Source organism: Rhipicephalus microplus, chromosome 1, assembly GCF_043290135.1.
Source record: "Rhipicephalus microplus isolate Deutch F79 chromosome 1, USDA_Rmic, whole genome shotgun sequence".
Classification (NCBI taxonomy): Eukaryota; Metazoa; Arthropoda; class Arachnida; order Ixodida; family Ixodidae; genus Rhipicephalus; species Rhipicephalus microplus.
In genome coordinates, this window is record NC_134700.1 from 165,260,136 (window position 1) to 165,281,094 (window position 20,959).

Below are 20,959 nucleotides of genomic sequence, written 5' to 3' on the forward strand. Positions count from 1 at the left end.
AGTGTTGGAGCATTGGACAACCCCCTCGTTACGCTATTCGCATTGGGCGACGCCTGATTGTTCTTTCGCCTTTTAAAACGCCTTATAAGTCGTATTAACGCGATTGCTTTCCCATGATCAAGCCTGCCTAAGGCAAGTTTGCCAACAAGTCTCAAGCACCGGCATTGCTCAGTAGTAGAGTGCTGGACTGGCACCCGGCGAACACAGTTTCAGCCCTACTGTGTTATTAGTACTAGTTTTTTTTCTAGTTTCGAGTTAAGCGGTTGCGGGCACTGCCGGTTCATGGTGGCGGAAGCGGCGGACAACGACGGGGCTGCGCGTGACTGGAGTTGTGATCTAATAAAATTTTTCGCTATAAAAACAATGGACGTAAACAGTCGTGTGTGCCACAAGCCGCAAGCAAGACGTTTGTGGTCCGTATGTGGCTTATGGTTTCGGTTTTTTTTGGATCCCTGGCATAGACAAACCTCGCCGACTGATTCGCATGACACCTCCTCACACAAGACGTGGGATGTGCCGAATATTTAGGGGCGAAGCTTTTTATAGCGGCACCTGTTTGTCCCTCGTAGTCGTTGTAGAAGTGTGTAAAGAGTATAATATTTTGACCTCCAAGATAGTGCCGGTGAGAAATTTCTTCTGTGCGTTGTCGAACAATAAAAAATAGTGCTCAATGTACATGCCGATGGCTGATAATGGGGAATCAGAGACAAGAGAATTCGGCTTTTTTATAACGCGCACGCTGCGATCCCCATAAGCAGCCATTGGCATGTACATTGAGCACTAACTGACAGGAAAAGGTTGCTACGTTGTACTCGCTGGGTGTAACCTCCTTGGTTTTAGATAGGTTTAGCGAGCGTTGGGCCACAGTGCCATCAATACAGGAACTAGTACATAACAGGAACTCGATGTGGTTAAAGTTGGGAAGTAGACCCAAAGCGCAAGCCGTAAGAAAGTGTGCGTGTGCCACCTCTCGTTTAGTCCTTGGAATGTCCGCTGGATGGCGGTGCTTCTATATGGGGAATATATGATAAAAAGATGCAAGATGGTGGTACTTGGAGTGTTGAATAGATGGACGAACGGACACACAGACAGATGCATGGATGGACGCATGAACGGACGCAGCGGCGGATGCATGGACGAGCGCAGGGACGGACGCACGAATAAACGCATGCACGGACGGGCGGATGGACGCATGGAAGGTCACACAGATGGACGCATGGACGAACGGAAGCAAGAACGAATGGTCGGACGAATGTTTCGCCCCACTCTCCATCATTCACTCCAGAGATATGCTGCAAATTTTTTTATGAGGTTTGATTTGTGTTATACACCGTGCATCAGACTCTTTGTGGTCGGACACATTGCAGTTCTTTCAGGTAACCTTAATAATAAACGAGCAATAAAACACCACCACGTTCTGACAGTTTCGTGGGTAATGAAAGACGCAGCACATCGACCAATGAAAAGTGTGGGGCTTTGGTTGACAAATGCGTCTCTCGGAAAGGCGGCACCTTCTTGAGCATGACAATGAGAAAGGTGGGTGGGAACACAGAAAGAATAAAAGCCCGCATTATGCAAAATGTCTGCAGATATCTGCAGAATTGTTTACGCCATATAAAGCGTGCGGAATTGAAATGAAACACCAGTTATAATCAATGTAAACCTAGCCATGTATACCACAATGCGGAGTAGAATGAAGAAATGGTAAGTGCTAGGAGCAACCTAATTTTAAACAGACGTTGCGGAGCAGCTTTTCACCGAAACATATTTAGTGAAGAAAATGATATCTGTCGTAACCTTATATCATCAAATGTTTCGGTGATGAGCTAGCAAAAGAATCAAATAAGGTACTCTGTATGTGAGGCATCAAGATAGGTTTGCGTTGTTAATTTTTTAATGTGATTTAAATAATTGGTGAGTGTGAACATATAAACGTCAAGAAGCAAGTTATATTTATTGAGATTCATTTATTCTTGGACTTCAACCATCTACAATAAGCAACAAGACTGCAGTGGACAGCAGATAGAGGTAGTGTCAAAATTCATCGCGAGCTCATATTCGCTAAAGCAATATAACTTCGCGAAATTGCATCACAGGCAAGGATTACTTACAGAAAATTGTATAATAGATCACTTGAGTACATTGTAGAAACTACGCATATAAATTAAACAGTACAAGCCCAACAGAGTCCCATCGTCTAGGGCCCATTCTTTCCAACCATCGGAAAGAATAAGCCCTAGACGATGTCGAGGCAGCTCGTGCGTCCACTTTCGTGCACCACAGTGAGCCGCACGTGGCGGGATTTTCACGGCAGCTTGCCGCCTGCGCTGCGCCGAAGTTGGCGGAACTCGGTGGCTACGGCGTCGAATAGCGTGTTCCGAGCGCCACACTCTTGCGACTCTCGAAAAGCATCCGAACCGAGTTGCTTCAGCGTGACGCCAAGCAACCCGCTAGCCGCGATGAACATCATCTGTGGAATAAAAAGCAGCCGCAAGGGCAATAATACAGTAAATATTGTCAAGGAGTCGTTTTCGGGCAGTGTGCCTAATATGAATGGCGAATTACCCAAGGAAGAGTAGCAATTCGAAAGTGGACAAGACGGCAATAAAGAATAATATTCTGCATTCCAGTAACATGACCCATGACAGTAACATGAATTGGCAGCAGCAAGCCCAGGACCGGGTTAACTAGCGGAACATGGGAGAGGCCTTTGTCCTGCACTGGACGCAGTTAGAGTGCTGCTGCTGATGATGATGATGACGATGATGGACGTTACCCAGAGTTATGATTTGCCACAGCTGATGTACGCCGACGTTGTACGCATTGTGATTGTGTCATATTCTAATCGCAGATACCTTTGAAGAGTCGGAAGCTTTTGTTATCCTAATCACATTTTTTGACCATGACGACAAAAGCCCATGAGGTTTCGCTGTTTGTTTACTGTGTTTCGTTCGGAAAAGCTGCTGTTGACGTGCCTCCTGCTCCTCATCTTTTCTAACACAAGTAAGCTCCTGACACGCGCTTCCGATATTGTGTTATATTTAATGTACACTTCCGGCTACAGCATAGCCAGGAAAGGCTTCGGAGACGAGTTTGATCTGAAATCAACATTGAATTGTTGAGGCCCACTAACGAATGCCCGTCGTACGCCTCAGAGCGCTCGGTGTAAAACTAACGTGAACCAGCTAGCATTTGCTGCTTATTCATACCAACATGGTGCCTTGGACCTGGAGCATTCTTTTGCGCGAGAAATCGTAAGCTAGAGTAAAAAACATCTACACATATATGTATTACTGTGTCAAGTATTGTGAAAGCGTGTTCGCACGGTGCCTGTAGTTTCTTGAAAGAGATATTGAGAAATGTGTATTTTCATTGGGCAACTGTTTCATACCTGCAAAAATGTGAGAGATGATAAAACTTTAGGATTTAACAATCTATTCAGTTTTACTTGCAAGTAAAGAGCAAGCTTCAGTTTCCTACTTTTCCATTAAAACCACTACCACGACACGACACCGTTGTGAAAATGACATGATGCTTAGTAAACAATAAAACGAGCCAAAGAAAAATGCTGGCGGCGACGCCACCTTGAGATTCCCGCTGCATACATCATGACGTAAGAACTTTCGAAAAAGTGTCTACAGAGTAATACGCAGCTTATAATCAATAAATTGAAGTGCATTTTAATCTGTGGGCGAAATGTACATAGTATACAAAGTTTCAGCAAATTCCATCGAGCCAATGCAACGAAAATGCCAAAAATGCATTTTGAAATTTTATACAGAAAGCACGAAATTCCTGCGCCCCCCAGAAAATTAAACCTAGACCTTTATTTTCTTCGCTAATACCAAACTTATTATGGAGAAACATATGTCATTAGGTTTCTGAGAGTGCTTTTCCTAATATAATTCAAGCCATTGTTCCTTTTTAGTGTCCCTTTAAACTCACTACAACTTTCAGGAATATTTAACTTCTGTTTTTTTTTCTTTTCATAGGTGATCTTGCAGTATATCCTGTCACCCTTAGCATAAATTTAGAAAGTCGCAGAATTTCATATATAGATTTAGCTGGTTCGTACTTCATTATCTCAATTATTTAAAATAGCAATCACCGAAAATATTCAATGAAATAAGCGTACCAAGCATAGCGACACCTCAGCGAGATACACAAAATATAAGCAAGGCGTAGACGTGGACCATGTGGGCTTGTTTGTATGGAATTTACGCGGATCAAAAGTCTCTTCTTTGTAACTAGAGTAGATTCAGCACGTCCAGTGGCTTTAACGTAATACTGGGTTCGTAGATGATGGCAGCTACACATTGAGAGCCTTTCTGTAATTGCACTGCCTTCTGTTTTAATGTACGACCAACGCTGTCCTTTATAGTGCTAACATTTAAAAAATCTGCGCATTCCAAACTATCAAGCTTTCAATAACTGCAAACACAAGGAGTGAGATACGACACACTTTATTTCCTCAATAACAGTTATTAATCTGGCTGGCTAATTTTTGTTGACTGAGCACGCTCCCAGTACAATATGACCGCTCGAGTTTGCGAATGGTCAAGTTGGTGCGTTTAACGCACTGATTCACCGGTGACGTTGCAAATAATTATTGCACCGCCGCGGTGGTCTAGTGGCTAAGGTACTAGGCTGCTGACCTGCAGGTCGCCGGATTGAATCCCGGCTGCGGCGGCTGCATTTCCGATGAAGGCGGAAATGTTGTAGGCCCATGTGCTCAGATCTGGGCGCACGTTAAAGAACACCAGGTGGTCGAAATTTCCGGACCCTCCACTAAGGCATCTCTCATAATCATATGTTGGTTTTGGGACGTTAAACCCCACATATATATAAAAAATATTTATTGCTAAGAAACTTTTTGGTCAAACTAAAGCCTTCTAGTTCAACGGACAGGGAAGGTGCGTTCAAATTATTGACGCCGTTGGTCTTCTGGGCTGTTGGCACCACGTGTGCACGTGTGACACGCACGTGGATAAGTGAATTTATTCAAGAAACATACACAGACATTTTGTTGCACAAAAACAAGGCATATATATGTGCACACGTCCCACCATGCTCCACCCCATCACCTCTGTTAGTCATGGCAGCACATTGGCTTTCACAGTTGATGTCAGAGCCATGCGAACTTGCGCACGACATTGAGACTGTGTGCTGTAAAAAGCAGGGACGTCGTAGAGCACAGAGCAGTTTATGCAGGCATTCGAGAAAACACCAATTCACAATCTGTACAGTTAGCCTAAAGCCCGCTCTCATAAATCGTGACTCTTTCGAAAGTGCAAGGTATTGAATATGACGCATACCTCGAGCCATTTAAACATATTCATCGTGCTTTTATGTCTCCGGGCTCGAAGACAATTACATGAATTTGTGAAGGGTGTGATGACAACTTACCTTGCAATGAATGCTTTCTCTGGTTTCCAGCACGATTCTTCTTTGTTCTTTTGAATTCATGAAGCAGTAATCGTCTTCTTGCCAGGCTTTCATCCACGACGTGTCATTTAATGTTTGGCACACCTGTAATAGGCGAGCGAATATCAACAACTCTCGAAAGCTCCAGTGATGCTTGAATTCGTAAAGTATGACTCATTGCTTGTGGTTTATGAGGAGCTATTGATTATGAAGCACTCAAAACAGCTCAAACGTATGGGCTTGGTTAGAAGAGATCAGAACATGGGAATAATACAAAATATGTGATATTATTATCCTGCATGCCGTATGTAGTGTACACAATTTGTAACAATTTTGACCACCTGGTCTTTCAGTGTGTGCAACTGAATCTATGTTCTTGCTTCTAGCCAAATCTAAATATAGGCACCCAGACAGAAGCCTGATACGAGCGGCCAAACCGTACGACTGCTTGGGAACGACGATTGGTACAGATATTTCCGGAGAAAGCACTGGCTATACGAGTGCTATAAGAACCACCACATAAAACTAAATGTCATACCTATACAGCTTACAAGGGCTCAGTGTTTTGACAGGGAAGGCTGCCATCGCACTCATGTATCAACCTAGGTAGCATGTAGGTGAACGTCATTCCTGCAAACTTGCGTCCCAACTACGTGCACTTTACACTGCACAGCAAACGCAGCGTCAAGCTAGAGCTGCAGAAATAAACATTTGAAGTATGTGTTGAAGAAAATGCGAGTACCTCAAAGAAGGTCCTGACACCCGGCGAAGAGTGGTACTGTGTCTTTGCGGCCAGCCCCCGGCATCCGATGCCTTCGGAGACGCTGGCAACGCTGGGCAGAGCATCTCGCTGCTCGAACTTTCACGACATGAATGGCACCACGGGCACCAGCCGAGACAATGTGTCTGTGCTGGCGTACATCATTCCAAGAGTGCTGTTCTGTAAGGATCGGCCAGTAGAATAATCTCATGACGTCAAGCTCTGTTGGTAAATAGTTACACTTCCCGAATGTGACGTCAGGAATGCATCCCTGCATTTTTATTCAGGCAGTGTAATATATAGTGCCTAACATGAATACTTCCTTCAAGGCTATATAATAGTTGAAGGGCGTTCAGCAGTCAAAGCGATGAGACAACTACAAAAACCGGCCGTAAAACAAAAATCGTAAACTGCGAGAAATCGCAGCGAGAAAGCAATAGCAAGTATCAACATCCACGGATGATTATGCTTAAAAAATTCGAATCGTAAAACAAACACCCTATAATCATGCTTATTTTCCTGTAACGCTTCATCAATTAAGTGCAATCCTACGCTGACAGCAAGGAGAAATAGAGAAAGTGTTTCCTGATCTCGCATATTGATTACTTATGAGTAGTAACGTAGCAAAATTGTTTTCGGGATAAGTGGGCGAGAGGTGGGGCGTTGAATTAACTTTGTGTTTGGCCGTTCGTTTGAATATGCCTGTGTCATTACACACTCCAAAATTGAAACAATTAGAGGGTGAGCGTTAAGGGCAGGAGGGTGCCTAACCCCTTGTCCCACTGATGACGCCAATATTTGTTTTGAGCAGTAAGCATGAATTTACAACGGTAATGATGTGGACAAGATATATATATATATATATATATATATATATATATATATATATATATATATATATATATATATATATATATATATATATGTATATATATATATAGTAGATCCTCCGTGAGCGGTCACAACGTGGTTTATTTCGACGTTTCGGCCTAGAGTCTGGCCTTCATCAGGAATAAAGATACAGTTTGTCGGTGCTCAGCATATATATATATATATATATATATATATATATATATAAACACAAATATGGGCCCTTGTATAAAGAATACATCGGTATGTCGGTAAATTCTTCATTGACTCATTGTGCTAAGTTTAACATTTTGACGTTATAATGTAACATAAACCTGTATCTAGAGGACAAAAGAACGTCAGGCTAGTCCGATTACTGGCAAAACAAACTCATCTTTCTTTTCGCGAGCCAATTTTCACCATCTTTCCAACAGTGGCATATACAAGCCTGTCAGCAACGATAGCGTGGAATACGAGGTAATATGCTCGTGGCAATATATATCTGTTTCCCCGCTTATTTGCAGTAGCCGTTCCTTGGCGCTCTCACACCTATGTAGTAGTACGCAGCGAATCATACGACGTTTCTTTAACTGGACTGAGCCTGCTTCCTTAATTCATGGAAGGCTGAACCTACATTTTTTCTGATGGTACTTCAGGTTCTACATAATTACCACAAGTTGTGACAACGAGCAACTGCGTAGAACGCATACGATTGTGAGCATTGCCAGTGCAAAAATATCTGACCCAGGAAGCGTTTCCGTAAAGTGGAGAGTGGGCCGAGGTAACCTGGTCCTTTCGAACAAGATCTTGTGTGCTCAGCACCAAAACGTCGACGGCCCTGCATGAAATAAAAGGGCTCTAAATGCTTTCGCAGCTGTGCGCTTTTCCAAACGTCTGTCAGTCTATGCAGAACAAGTAGTGTTTCCGCAAAGAACGCAGCCAAATATATTAAATTTTGTTGGTTAACAAATTACTCCTGTTAGCGGATACTATGTCCATTCCCTTCCTGGAGAGATTTTTTTATTTTAGCGTTACAGGAACGTAGAAACGTACAGCACAGCCTAGCTGCAAATCTAGATTTCGCGAAAGTGGTCGCAGATGTACCCACAGCTTTCTTTAGGGTGACGCGACAAGTTCTGCCTAGGCAATGCAGGTGACTCACATTACCTTTATTTCGCTTCCATTTCCTTGTCTCATATAAATTTATACCTGAGCAAGTTTCTACACTGGTGAGGCAACGATATGCGCATGAGATAGAGCCTACATGGCAACATAGAATGTGTACGTGACTCTAACATAAACTTTGTAGGCAAACGCACACGCAAAAAAGGTATCATTTTTTAGCATGTGTTCTATGCTTGTATAGAGAATGTAGTAAATCATCTGTTTTTGTTAATTTGTTAGTCATCCAGTCAGTGCGCAAATTATTATGGATGCCAAGTATAGCTTCTTTCCCCTTTCTCAATTACATGGACCATGGGAGAGGTCCGTGGTATATATAACCAATTAGGCACGGTAACTAAACTTCAAATATTTTCACAACCCAATACAGACTAGGAAAAAGTGCCCAGAACATGGAGAGTATAGTGTCAAAGTTCTGGACAGAATTTAAGTCGGTAGACTTTGGTAACCACTAAGGCAATCCGAATGCATTTTTACACACGGGCCATTCGCTTTTATCCTTCTGGAAATTTCTCCCATATCAGTAACGAACTTTCGAATTCTTCGTTTTAAAAAATCCTCATGCTACATTTGATAAAAATTTAGGTATTCCAGACTGAACATTACAGTGCTGAACACAACATCGTTGAAGGCAGCAGGCCAATGAGAAAAAACACGGCTGAACAAGAACGTTTGTGAATTCACTCCACAATTTTTGCCCTCTGTCTTCTTGCAAAAGCAACTCCTTGTGGTGTAGTGATTGCTCGAAGAGATGGGCGCTTTCACTGTGATACTGCATTGATTTCTGAAGACAATGCAACATTTAAAAACACACCGCATCACTGGTAGGAGGAAGAAACAAACTGAATTCTATGCAGACTAAGAGGTCTGTGCCCTCTACCGCAGAATCCACAAAGCGAACACCCATTGTATTCATCATCTGACACTCTTCGGGAGCTCATTGCTTGTGAGCCGTTATAATGGCAGACTCATCCGTGTTTCGTAATGACCGAAAACATAACTGAGAGAGAATAAATGTGATGCATATTAGCAGAATACGTGAGTGTTACTCTTTGTTCTGGGCGCTTTTACAAGGGCTCCAACTTTCTTGTTTCGAGCCTGCCTTCACCATCTCTGAGACTGTACGCATCTGCCTATTGTTCACGTCGAAGGTCAACAGATGGCGAAAGTAGCTAAGTATATCGAGTGTCATTTTGGGAAAGGCAAGTTTTTTTACGATGAGGAAATCTCATGGCACCTTTTAAACATTAAACGACGATTATACAACCAACAAGCCTAAAGGTTTGTACTATTAAACATCCATTTATTTTGGAAAGTACGTGCTTTAAATATTGATGAAGTGCGAGCGCGGATGATAGTAGTTCCTTGACAAGATTCTACAATAATAGAAAGTGAACAACTACAACATGTGCTGATTCTTACACGAGGTCAGAATATCGTTCACACATTTTAGATTTGGATTTCATCTTCGAGCACAGCAAAATACAGATGTGATATGACGGCTACTTGAAATGCGAAGGCTTAAGGTCTTTGTGAGATTTATTATTCGAACAAGGCTGCTTAGTTCGATTGAAGCTGCATGTTATGGCTTACGTGGTTCTCTTCTGGACATCGAAAATCGCTGGAATCCCTTGATGTGTTGGTTTTTGTACTTTAGCTGCTGCGATTACTAGTATGCATTGTTTTCTACCTGATTACGGGGGACCGCCAGTAGGCACCAAGCTGTGAAGACATGTTCACACTGCGCTCCGCTTTCTCGAAGCTTTTCTAAGAGCAATTTCGCGCAAACTCATCCAATAATCTTATAGTCTGCTTTGTGAAGTTTTCCTGATTCCACGGATACCCAAAGCTTGGGCCAGGATCAACTTTACGAGAAGAAACCACCGCAGGCAGATTGGATGACCTTGTGGAGACGCTCACCATAACGACCACGGCCGGTGTCGCGCGTCCCGGAAGGCACTCCGACGTGCGGAACATGACGGTGTTGTGTGTTTGTGGGAGCACGGACCAGAAGATAGTGAACTTTGGACACTTCCTTTGCTGCCACGGGACAAAGATCGAAGGTGAGCGATGTTTACCTCACTTTCTTGACCTGCTTTGTGACACGACAAAATGCGGCGGGAAAGCTCTGTCAGCCTAAGCACTCCTACTAACTTGGCAAAAGTGGCGGTCACTTTTCCTTTATTATTCCAAGTATGCGAGACCGGGGCTGATCGCATTTTCTCGCCATATGGAAGTTGCTGAAGCCTATCCCGGCCCTTCTCGGGCACCGGATTCACTCACCGCTGACCCGGACGCGAGTGGCGTCTCGTCTCGGCAGGCAAAGGATGACGAACCAGCGTCTGTTGACGCGAGACTCGGAAATGAGACTGGCGACGCGACTTGTTCGGAACGCCGTGGATGGACTGAGGATGCCTGGAATACTGTTTTATCGCGCAGGCAAACGAAAAACCAGTTAAAAAAATTCCGCCATATCCACGAAATGAATGATGATGAGTGGGCGAAGCTCCGGAGGTAAACCTGGTAAACCATAAATCCTCTGTACATTTTGCCCACTCGATTTTATTACATCGCTCCCCCTAGCGTACGTCGCCGCACTAAATCGAACGATTGCCTTCAACCAATGACACGCGCCATATGTGACATCATTCCTATTTTATAAGATCTCGCGTCTTTCATCAACTACAAGTACCGCTTTCTAGTTTATAACATCTTGCATCTTTTCATCATCAGCTACAAGTACCACCATCTAGTAAACACTACAAGAACTAAACGTGAGGTGGCTACATACAGGAGACGGTACCGCCATCTAGTAAACACTGCAAGAACTAAACTAGAGGTGGCTACATACAGGGGACGGTACCGCCATCTAGTGAACACTGCAAGAACTAAACTAGAGGTGGCTACATACAGGCTACAGGGGACGCACAGCCCACGCCCTAAGGAGCTTCGACCCTAAAAGCAGCAATTCCAGATGGAGAAGGCTGTGAACGCGAACGAGAAATTTGAAAGCAATCCGCCCGCCGAAAAACAAAAACGTGAAGCCACACAGGGTTTCAGACGGAGAAAGGGAGCGGCCCACCTCCCTTACCGAAAGAGGACATCAAGATTATTTTGAGGCTGTATGAGGATCTGTGGGTTAAAAACATATTGGGACTGGAACTCTCCAGGGCTGTGATAGATGCCTACCAACGAAGTTTCAATGGCAATGACTTTCTGTTGCGGGTTCACTTACGATCGAACATTGTAGTCCTATCTACGCCATGCATGGAGGTAGCGAGTAGGCTGCGAGGTATCAATCAACTAAAGGTCAGGGGTCAAGTTCACGCTTTTAATGCATACGCGGCCGATCCCGAAGGCGTCATGCGGGGAATTGTACATGGAATACCGGCCGAGACTTTGCAAGATGAACTAATGGAGAACCTACGTGTTCGGACTCAAGGGGTGAATATTGAGAGAGCAAGAATGTTGGCTCGTCTAAAACGGCGATTATCACATTCGCGGGCAATGTACTACCGAGGAGCGTATACATAATGGGGGCCGAGTTAATCTGCTACCCATACAAGCCAACACTACAGGTGTGCAAGATATGCCTCCAAACCGGACACCATACGGACATCTGTCCAAATCCAAATGTCAATGTATGCCTCAAGTGTGGGGCAAGAGAACCAATGCAAGGACACGACTGCATCCCCAAGTGTGTCATCTGTGTCGGTGAACACCCCAAAGGAGATAGTGTGCAAGAAAAAACTTAAGAACGTCGCTCCTTCCAAGAAATTGAGGACAGATCAGCCAAAAGACTGGGTAGGCGAACCTGAGTGTACCGGCGATGCCAAGTCATCCGAAGAATTCCCTCCACTAAGGATGGACATGCCTCGATGGTTCAGCTTGGACCGGCAGGAACAGCGCCAGTCAAGGTCAAGTTCACGATCCCGATTGAGATCCCAGTCAAGGTCGCGATCGAGATCTCGTTCAAGGAGGGACAGACAACATCACACTAACACGGCACCTCCGTCCCCTGGAAAATCCAGCTTGAAGAACCAACGAAAGCATCGCGGACCTCCGGCAGGGATGGGTTCCTGCGAGGAATCACAAGACGCCCTAGCCGCCGGCCGGACACATATAAATTAGGTGAGCTTTGCGGGGGCAGTGTCTTTCAATGCTCCTATAACATAAAATCCACAATACAAGAAAATATTGGAAGAAAATAAGAGATTGACTCAAGAGGTCAAAGAGCTAAAAAAAGAAATGGCCGAAGAGCCAAATAACTTACAGGTGGCAATATCTTCATTAGAGAGACGGCTAGAGGCTAAACTACGACCAAGAAACCCGACAGAAAAACCTGGAGGATGTAGTCAGAAAACGACATATCAACAGTAAAAAAAAACCCATCCTTTCGGGGAGCAGCACGGCGTCGGCTGAAGTTGAGGAAAGGATGGCGTACGCAGGTACAACCACCCCTACGCCAAGCACAACAGTAAATAACCACGACCAAATAACGCAGCAAATACAGGCGCAGTTAGACAAAACAGGGAAGGTATAGCTAACGTTATTAAACTGCTAGTCGATTTCATGAATGAGATAAAATCTTTCGTCGGCGAGGAATTAAAAACTCAAAGGCAGTACGTGAATGACGCTGTTAGCAGCTTGCAAAGGGTGATAAACAAGCGCTCTCGCTCGACCTCCGCTAGAAATAGCAAACAATCTAAGGGGAATCGTGACGACGCGGAAGAACCCATGCATCATGGTCGAAAAGAACCAGAGAAGTGTGGAACACTTAGAGATCTGGCACTGGAATTGCCGGACTTATCACAAACGCGCCGCAGCACTCCAGAGTTATATCAATGTGGCACCAATTAAACCCGACGTTATATGCTTGCAAGAAATTGGTTCCAGAATAGTGAAGCTTCAGGGTTATTCTGTTTTTCAGAACCCAAATTAATCCGCGTAGCGACGCTGGTGAGCAAGATGATTGCGGCAACAGATGAGTACATAGGAACGCTACGGATCAATCACCAAATTATTAGTTTATTCCCACAAAAGAGAGGCAAAGCGAAGACTGTAATAGTGAACCTATACAGTCCTCCAAAAGACAAAGGCGAAGACTTCAATGAGCTCATTGCTGAGACGGTTAAAATCGCAGGCAACAAGGACCGCCTATTGGTTTTGGTTGATTTTAACGCACCCAGCACCACATGGGGTTACCCAAAAGACTCGCCGAAGGGAACGCGTCTCGAACATGCTGCGTCTAGGCTGGGCCTGAGTTTAATAACTTTCCCAATCGCGCCCACGCGAGTGGGCAACAGCGTATGTGGAGACACGTTCCCGGACCTCACTTTCACCTTCAATCTCAAAGACGCATCCTGGACAAACCTGGAGAAAAATCTAGGAAGCGACGATTACATTATAAGCGTCTCCATATCGACACACAAAATATGCAGATTAATAGGCGACGCGGCGATCACAAATTGGACTGAGTTTAGGAAACGAGATCCTCCACACGTCTCTGTACCGAACTCAATAGAGGCATGGTCGGAGTACATAAAGTCGGTACACGCCATCACTACGAAGAAAATAGCTAGAACCGTAGAGACGCCAGCAGTAGACAGCCGTCTGCTACACCTGTGGGAGAGCAGGCGCAGCCTACTAAAGCGTTGGAAACGTCAACGCCTGAATAGGACACTACTGCGTAAGATCGCTGCTCTTGCAGAGGAAGCAAACGACTATTCACGCAAATTGGCTACCGAGGGATGGGTCAAGTTCTGCAGTTCGCTTCGGAACACACTAAGCACCGCGAGAACTTGGTCCATCCTAAGAAATATTCTTGATCCTGACAAGTCCAAATCCACGACAAGCAGAACACTGCAGAAAATTGCAGAAACATTTCCGAGCACGGACGACGACCTCGTGAAAGCCCTCAAGGAGAGATATATTGGCGATAGTCCACCAAGTAATTCGGCTAATCACATGAGTTACAGCCGAGCTAAAAATGAGAAACTAGACGAGCCGATAACAAAGGAGGAGGTCTTTGCAGCAGCTCAGGCAGTCAAGAGGAACACAGCCCCCAGTGAAGACCAAATTACGAATGCGATGATAAGAAACCTTAGCGGCAAAGCCATCCAAGGCATGACAAAACAATTCAATGAACACTATTGGCTCAAAGGGAAGGTCCCTGCAGAATGGAAAACCGCGAAAATTGTAAGCATTCTGAAACCCGGAAAAAAACCCTCCCTGCAGGCGCTCAAACCTATATCACTTAGGTAATGTATGGGGAAGCTTTTCGAATGGGTCGTTCACACCAGACTTCAGAATTTCATAGAGGACAGGGGGCTGTTTCCGGCCACCATTCTGGGCTTCCACAGTGGTCTCTCAACACAGGACGCTTTCCTCCTGATACAAGAAGAGGTCCTCAAGGGCGTTCCCAAAGCTGGAGAGCATTTGCTTGTTGCTCTAGACTTAAAGGGAGGTTTTGACAATATCTCTCATGAAGCTATACTCTCAGAGCTAAATATAATTGGTTGCGGGGAAAAGATATATATCTATATAAAAAATTTTCTCGCCGATCGGGAGGCGAGATTTGGTATCTCAAGCGTTAGGTCTGAGCCATTCCGAATTCCAAACAAGAGAACGCCTCAAGGAGCCATAATATCTCCTCTGTTGTTTACTATCGCCATGCGTCGACTTACTCGGGCCTTGGAATATGTACCACAGCTAGGTTATACCCTCTACGCGGATGACATTACTCTGTGGGCCACACGGGGGTCCCTGGCCAGCAAAGAGCAGACTCTGCAAGAGGCGGCACTGGCTATCGAAAACTTTGCCAGAACCAGTAGTCTCAGCTGCGCACCCGAAAAATCGGAGGTGATCAGAATACAAAGCAAACGCTGCAAAAGTAACGGAAGAATAGAAATTGAAATCGAAAAGCAGAAAATTAAAGAAGTCACCGTCACCCGGATCCTGGGTTTCTGGGTTCAAAGCAACGGTAGGGCAAATCACACTATCGGTCTTCTTAAATTGGTAACTAAGCAAGTGGCTAGGATGATTCAGAGGATCGCCTTCCACAAAAAAGGCATGAAAGAAAGTGATACTGTCCGTTTAGTGCAGGCGCTCGTAATGAGCAAATTGACATACAGCTTGCCTTTCCACACGCTGAACAAGAGCGAGGAAGAGCAAGTAGATTCTATCATTACAGGGGCTTACAAGGCAGCATTAGGCTTACCGATAAGCACTCCGACACAGAGGCTTCTCGAGATCGGCCTGTATAACATGGACGCTGAACTAAAAGCAGCAACATTGATCTCTCAGCGCAACCGCCTCAGCCAGACGAAGTCGGGAAGAAAGATACTGATGAGGGCGGGTATACCACTGCAACCCCAAAACTTGGACGAGGAGCTGGTAGACGTACCAGACCCAGTCCGACGACATATTTCGATCGCCCTTATCCCCAGAAACATGACCAAGGGGCGGCATCGCGAAAGGCGAGAGGAGTGTGTAAAATGGATCAGAAATTTAGTCAGAGGCAATGAGAACGTGCTATACGTTGACGCTTCTAGGTATAACTGGAAGCGCTGCGCCGTCACAATGGTAAGAAGTGACACGAGAAGCATAGCGTCCAGCGCATCACTGTACACTACATCGATCACCAAGGCCGAGTGTTTCGCCATCGCATTGGCGATTAAAAGTCGAGAGCGCAGCGATGGCCAGACGTACATCACCATACTCTCAGATTCGCAAGAGGCGTGCCGGCTATTCACGAAAAGCCGCCTCCCATTAAACATTTGCAAATTTTTAGGCGGCAAATTGAGCAACACAGATAGGATGGTCTGGTGCCCTGGACATGCAGGCCTAGAGGGTAACGAGAGGGTGGACGCTCTAGCTCGAGCGCTCATGAACCGAGCGGAGCAGCAGCCTTTCTCGCTGTTACTACCACCCATCAACGACGGCTTTTGCGAAGAAAACGACCCGGCTCGGATGGCTCCGCGAGAGCTTCTTGCTCACCAGCGATGCACGCGGCAGAAATATGGCGCCCCCCACAAATCTCTTAAAGGGGAAGATGCCACAGACCTCCGTAAAATTTAAACGGGAGTTTATCCAAATTTATTACGACTGCACAAAATTCATCCAACTTTGTATGGGCGCGATTGTCCGTGGTGTCGCGACTCGCCACCGACCCTTTGCCATATCTCGTGGAGTTGTGGTGAACAGCCAAATAAACTTGATCGCTTACGGCGTATGTATAGAATGGAAAACTGATCGGAGCAATTGGAGGCACTCCTCGCTAGTCCGTCTGATGTCATCAGGATCATTTTGGGAATGCCCCACTGCGGCGCTTCTGTTCTTGTGCATTTACCTTAATTTTTCGGTATATAGGGCACTGTTGTTGATAAGATTGTTGTTTTAGATTTTGTCATACATTCAGCTTTTACTCTGACGTTAGTTATTATTAGACTCGAGTGCCCCGTTAACGTGCACTGGCTTCCAACAGTACCGGGCCTCTACCAATTCACCATAATCAAAATGTGACCGCAGCAGCCGGGCTCACATCCGCGGCCTTAGGGTCAGCAGCCGTAGCCACTGTTCCTGTTCCACCGAGGAGAACTGCAGAAATCAAAAGTTCAAACACTGCAGTGGCATTGATTCATTGCAATGATTTATTATCCCTAAAAAATGGTAAATAAAATATGAGGAACAAATTACGCCATGCCAAAGTTTTATAGGATCAGCACAGATTTTATAAAGTAAGCAAACTATAGGTATGTCTAAAGAGAACGCCATGTATGTCGATAGCCAACGTACACAACGCAAATGCGAGCCGTGATATCATATAAAAAACTATATTATCAATGTTTACATTTCGATGAGCCATTATTCGGATTGAAATTGATGCAATATCTTTTGATCATACCGCGTTAATAAACATGTAGTAGCTATTATTTATGTATATACAATGCACTATGATAGCAGTTCTTTAGCTATTAAATCAGGAAAACGGGGCTCGCTGGTCAGTCGTGTTCTATCTGGCCCAGCGAACGGCCTTCAGTTTCGGGGATCAGGTATATGGCGGTCGCAGCGACAACTGCCACTGTTAGGCTTAGCGCCAGCAGTGGTCCCTTCTGCTGGAATGCGGTGAGCATGTCGATGTCGAAGTACAGCACCAGGAATGCCAAGAGCCAGCGCGACGACCACACGATGGACGAGCCCAGCAAACGTATCCTCGAAGGCATGAGCTCGCCGGTCAGCAGCGTCGGCAGGTGGCACACGCCCACCGAGTAGGCCACGACGAGCATTCCGATGGAGATCGCGGCCCCCCAGCTCGTCTTGCCGGACTGTGCAGGCACCGACCAGTGGCTGGGCGAGTTACGAAGTGGGCACATTGTCGGTCAGCATTCCTGAATAGCGAAACTACCATTCCAATTGCCACGTATGAGCTTTCAGAAAATGATACTACACAGTGGCATGCTAACGATGGATATTTAGCTGCTTTTGTTAGTCTGCAGGTCTCCGAAAATATCCTCTGTTATATTTACTGAGTTTGAATGTTACGTAACATGTGTCCGTACCTTTGTTTTTTACGTGACTTGAATGTATACCTATCATACATTTGGTACGTTTGCATTTTGTAATTGATTATGTATGACAGATACGTCTGTATACAGTGTACTAACTTTTATGGGAACAAGTACTCGTGATTTCCTGTTGTAGGGCACTGGCGGGCAAAGTGCAAATAAATAAATCAACCTATGTTTATTATCAGAAGTATAGAAGGCTTTTGTCACGTTCATAGAATTCGCAAACGCCAAAGTAGTAGCAACGTTCAAAGTGTGTTTGTAGATGACCGCATCTCTCAATCACATGTGGTATAACTACTAAATATGAAGCTCCAGAAGGCACCAGCACACCGTCACAAGCTAAGAAGACCCCATTATTATTTATATTTTATTGACATTACATTAACTCCTTGGGAACACGAGAGAGCACTGTGGCGAAGTGAGCACCATGGGTTTCTTCTAGAACACCACGCTCTTCTATTGTGCTCGGAGCGCCAACAGGATCTAACAGAGTTTCGGCCAAGTGGATTGCACAGCTTCTGTTGTTGGCATGGGGGCGAATGTAGCACCTCCCTTGACTGATGTCTGTGTTACTGGTTTTCTTTGTTGTTTTGTTTTTGCAAAATACGTCAGACGTGCAGGCATGTTCTGTTCTTTTGGCCAACGATTTCTACGACGAAACATTCCTCGTAAGAGTCAATCATGCTTTCTTGCGACTGCTAAAAAATTTAACTTCTTCTCATTGTTAATTCCATGAATAGCGTGGTAGACATGCTCAGATGTACCAATAATGAGCGCGTAAGTTATATACATAAAGAAATATGTTAATATTTCGCTGGGAATATCGTTGGACAGCAAATCTGTAAATAGGGAAGTGTGAGTATTTGGCTGGTTAGATCATGTGGTTTTGGAAATTCTACGCTAAATTTGAAATGTATCCTCTTGCACATGAATCGGAAAAGTGTGGGTGAGTATGCCAATGGTAATGATACTTGCTTTCAGACCATGGGGGCTCGGGTTCTAACCCTGCCTCTCAGTGAAAATTGATTTACTTGTTATTTATCTTATTTCTTCATTCACCTTGAGTACTGGTCACGCAATCTGCGTTATATCTACTACTACTACTACTACCACTACTACTACTACTACTACTACTATGACTACGACTACGGGAACGATGGAACGCAGTAGACTGAGACAGCCACAGGATAACTACTTCTTGGACGTGTTTACTAAACATATTGTGGTAGTGAGAATTTCGGGAAATAAAGCAAACATAAAAAAGTAGACAGAAAATCATTTATGCACTGTTGCTTTTCTGTTTCCCTTTTTACATGAACTCCGTGCTACAGAATATTAAGACAGCATTGCTGCAATGCACTCGGTAAGCTCTTGTACATTGAGAAAGTGAGACCCACCTGAATGTTAGGTGGTCTAGCGGCCTAAAAATGAAGACGGTGACTGCAACCAGGAAGGCCGAGATTCCGAGCTGCGTGCGACGATTTGTGAGGGGCGTTAACGCCGTGGCCAGGGTGGTGCATGCGAGGTGCGAGAAAACCAGCACAACGGCCAGGAACTGTGGTGGCACTTCTACCACCACGTTGCTCATCACTTGAACAGCACGCAGCAGACACATTTGGGCGCCTGAGATGTTCTGAAGGAGGTGCAGCAGGAGGCATGTCGACACCACCCTGTCAATGTGGAAAAATTGTAGAAATGGAAGATACAAAATGATGAAAAATGACTGGCTAAGTGTGACTTCCCACTGAGTATAACACTGCCGTATTTGTACATTGGGTAAGGGGCTCCAGCAAAAATATAACACTTTTAGAGCTGTGACAATTTTGATGTCTTCGCATTGATCATAAGTAACATGTACGAATAAGAAGTTCGTTAAGTGGTATCGAAGGGACCACTTCTCAAGCCACTTTAGGTAATATGTATAATGTCAGAAGAGTAACACACACGTACATTGTTCTAAGGTATTTATCACTCAGAAGCATAGCGAGAATGGAATAACAATAGAAAAAAGTAATAAACCATCATTGAAAGATGTCCAATGTCGTATTAATGCAATTCTTCGGTAAACTCGTTATACACCTGGTATTAGTTGAACGCACAAAAAGCTCGTAATAAAAGCGAAAAAATAAGAAACTTCATAATGGGTTAAGCAAGCAAACGTTTTTTATATTTGTTATAGATTATGGCGTGTGAAAAGACTGGAATATAGTATGACACTATTGCATACTAACAATCATCAACCTTCCTCTTTGGATGAATAGTAATAAACTGATCTGAACTGAACATTCGGCTAGTAGATTAATAGTCTCTATTTCAACTGCAACAATGTGGAACCTGCTATTGACCTCAGCCTCAGGATGCGTGTCCGAGTCTAACGTATCATCGATAGCCCGAGCAATCGGTGAAATGAAGAGGGATTACGCCAACGCATATACTACTGCGAACAAATTGCGCAGACAGTGAAGAAACGCCACGCGGAACACAGCAACTCCCGTCACGATCAAGCATCTGTCTCAAACACGCAGCCCACTGGCCTTTTGCTTGCAGCTCGCTGCTTCACATTGAATAAAGTTACGCGACTTTGCTAAATAGCGCTCGCATTACCTTGACGATAGACGCGCTTTGGCTCGGAAATCTAACGTTTGGCGCACTCCTGATCGTCGACCTCTGTGCTTCCGCTGCGGTGACGCGGACCATTTGTACCACCAGTGACCATACCGGCGCCTCAGACTGCGGGACTTTTCAGTATATTCAGCGCCTTTTTGGTATGGCCAGCGACCCCGGGTCATTGGGGACTGCCTGGCTCAGCAGCGCATGCCACCGCCATCTAGACGGCAGTCACGCTCACTGTCACAGGAGTGCTTTTCATCTCCGTCCCAGTGACATGCCTGCGCGTGGTCCCCATGTCCCCACCGAGAAAACTAAGGAAAGCGACGTTTGGAGGCGAGGTCGCTGGCAGTCAACGTGCTGAAGACCTCCGACTCACGCTAGCAGGCAAGGGTGTGAATTCGACTGAACGGTATGTGCAGCTTTCTCTGGATACACCATTGCTAATCGACGGCTATGCAGCTGGTGCTTTAGTGGATACCGGGGTTGAATATTCGATACTAAGCGGAAAAAAGACCACACTACTAAAGAAGGTAATCACGCCCTGGCATGGCTCCGTGATTCGAAC

The 20,959-nt window shown here is 45.0% G+C and overlaps 1 protein-coding gene across 1 annotated transcript in view; it reads right to left on the minus strand.

Annotated features, from left to right (window-relative positions):
* Nucleotides 1-17,217: 17,217 nt before the first annotated feature.
* The window catches only part of LOC142765931 (solute carrier family 2, facilitated glucose transporter member 8-like), a 50,059-nt gene continuing 46,317 nt past the window's right edge, over nucleotides 17,218-20,959 (minus strand). Inside the window, exons 5-6 of the mRNA XM_075867739.1 lie at nucleotides 19,182-19,454; nucleotides 17,218-17,563 (exon numbers count right to left, since the gene is read on the minus strand). Coding sequence (XP_075723854.1) covers nucleotides 17,218-17,563; nucleotides 19,182-19,454 — 619 coding nt within the window. The remainder of the gene's footprint in view (nucleotides 17,564-19,181; nucleotides 19,455-20,959) is intronic.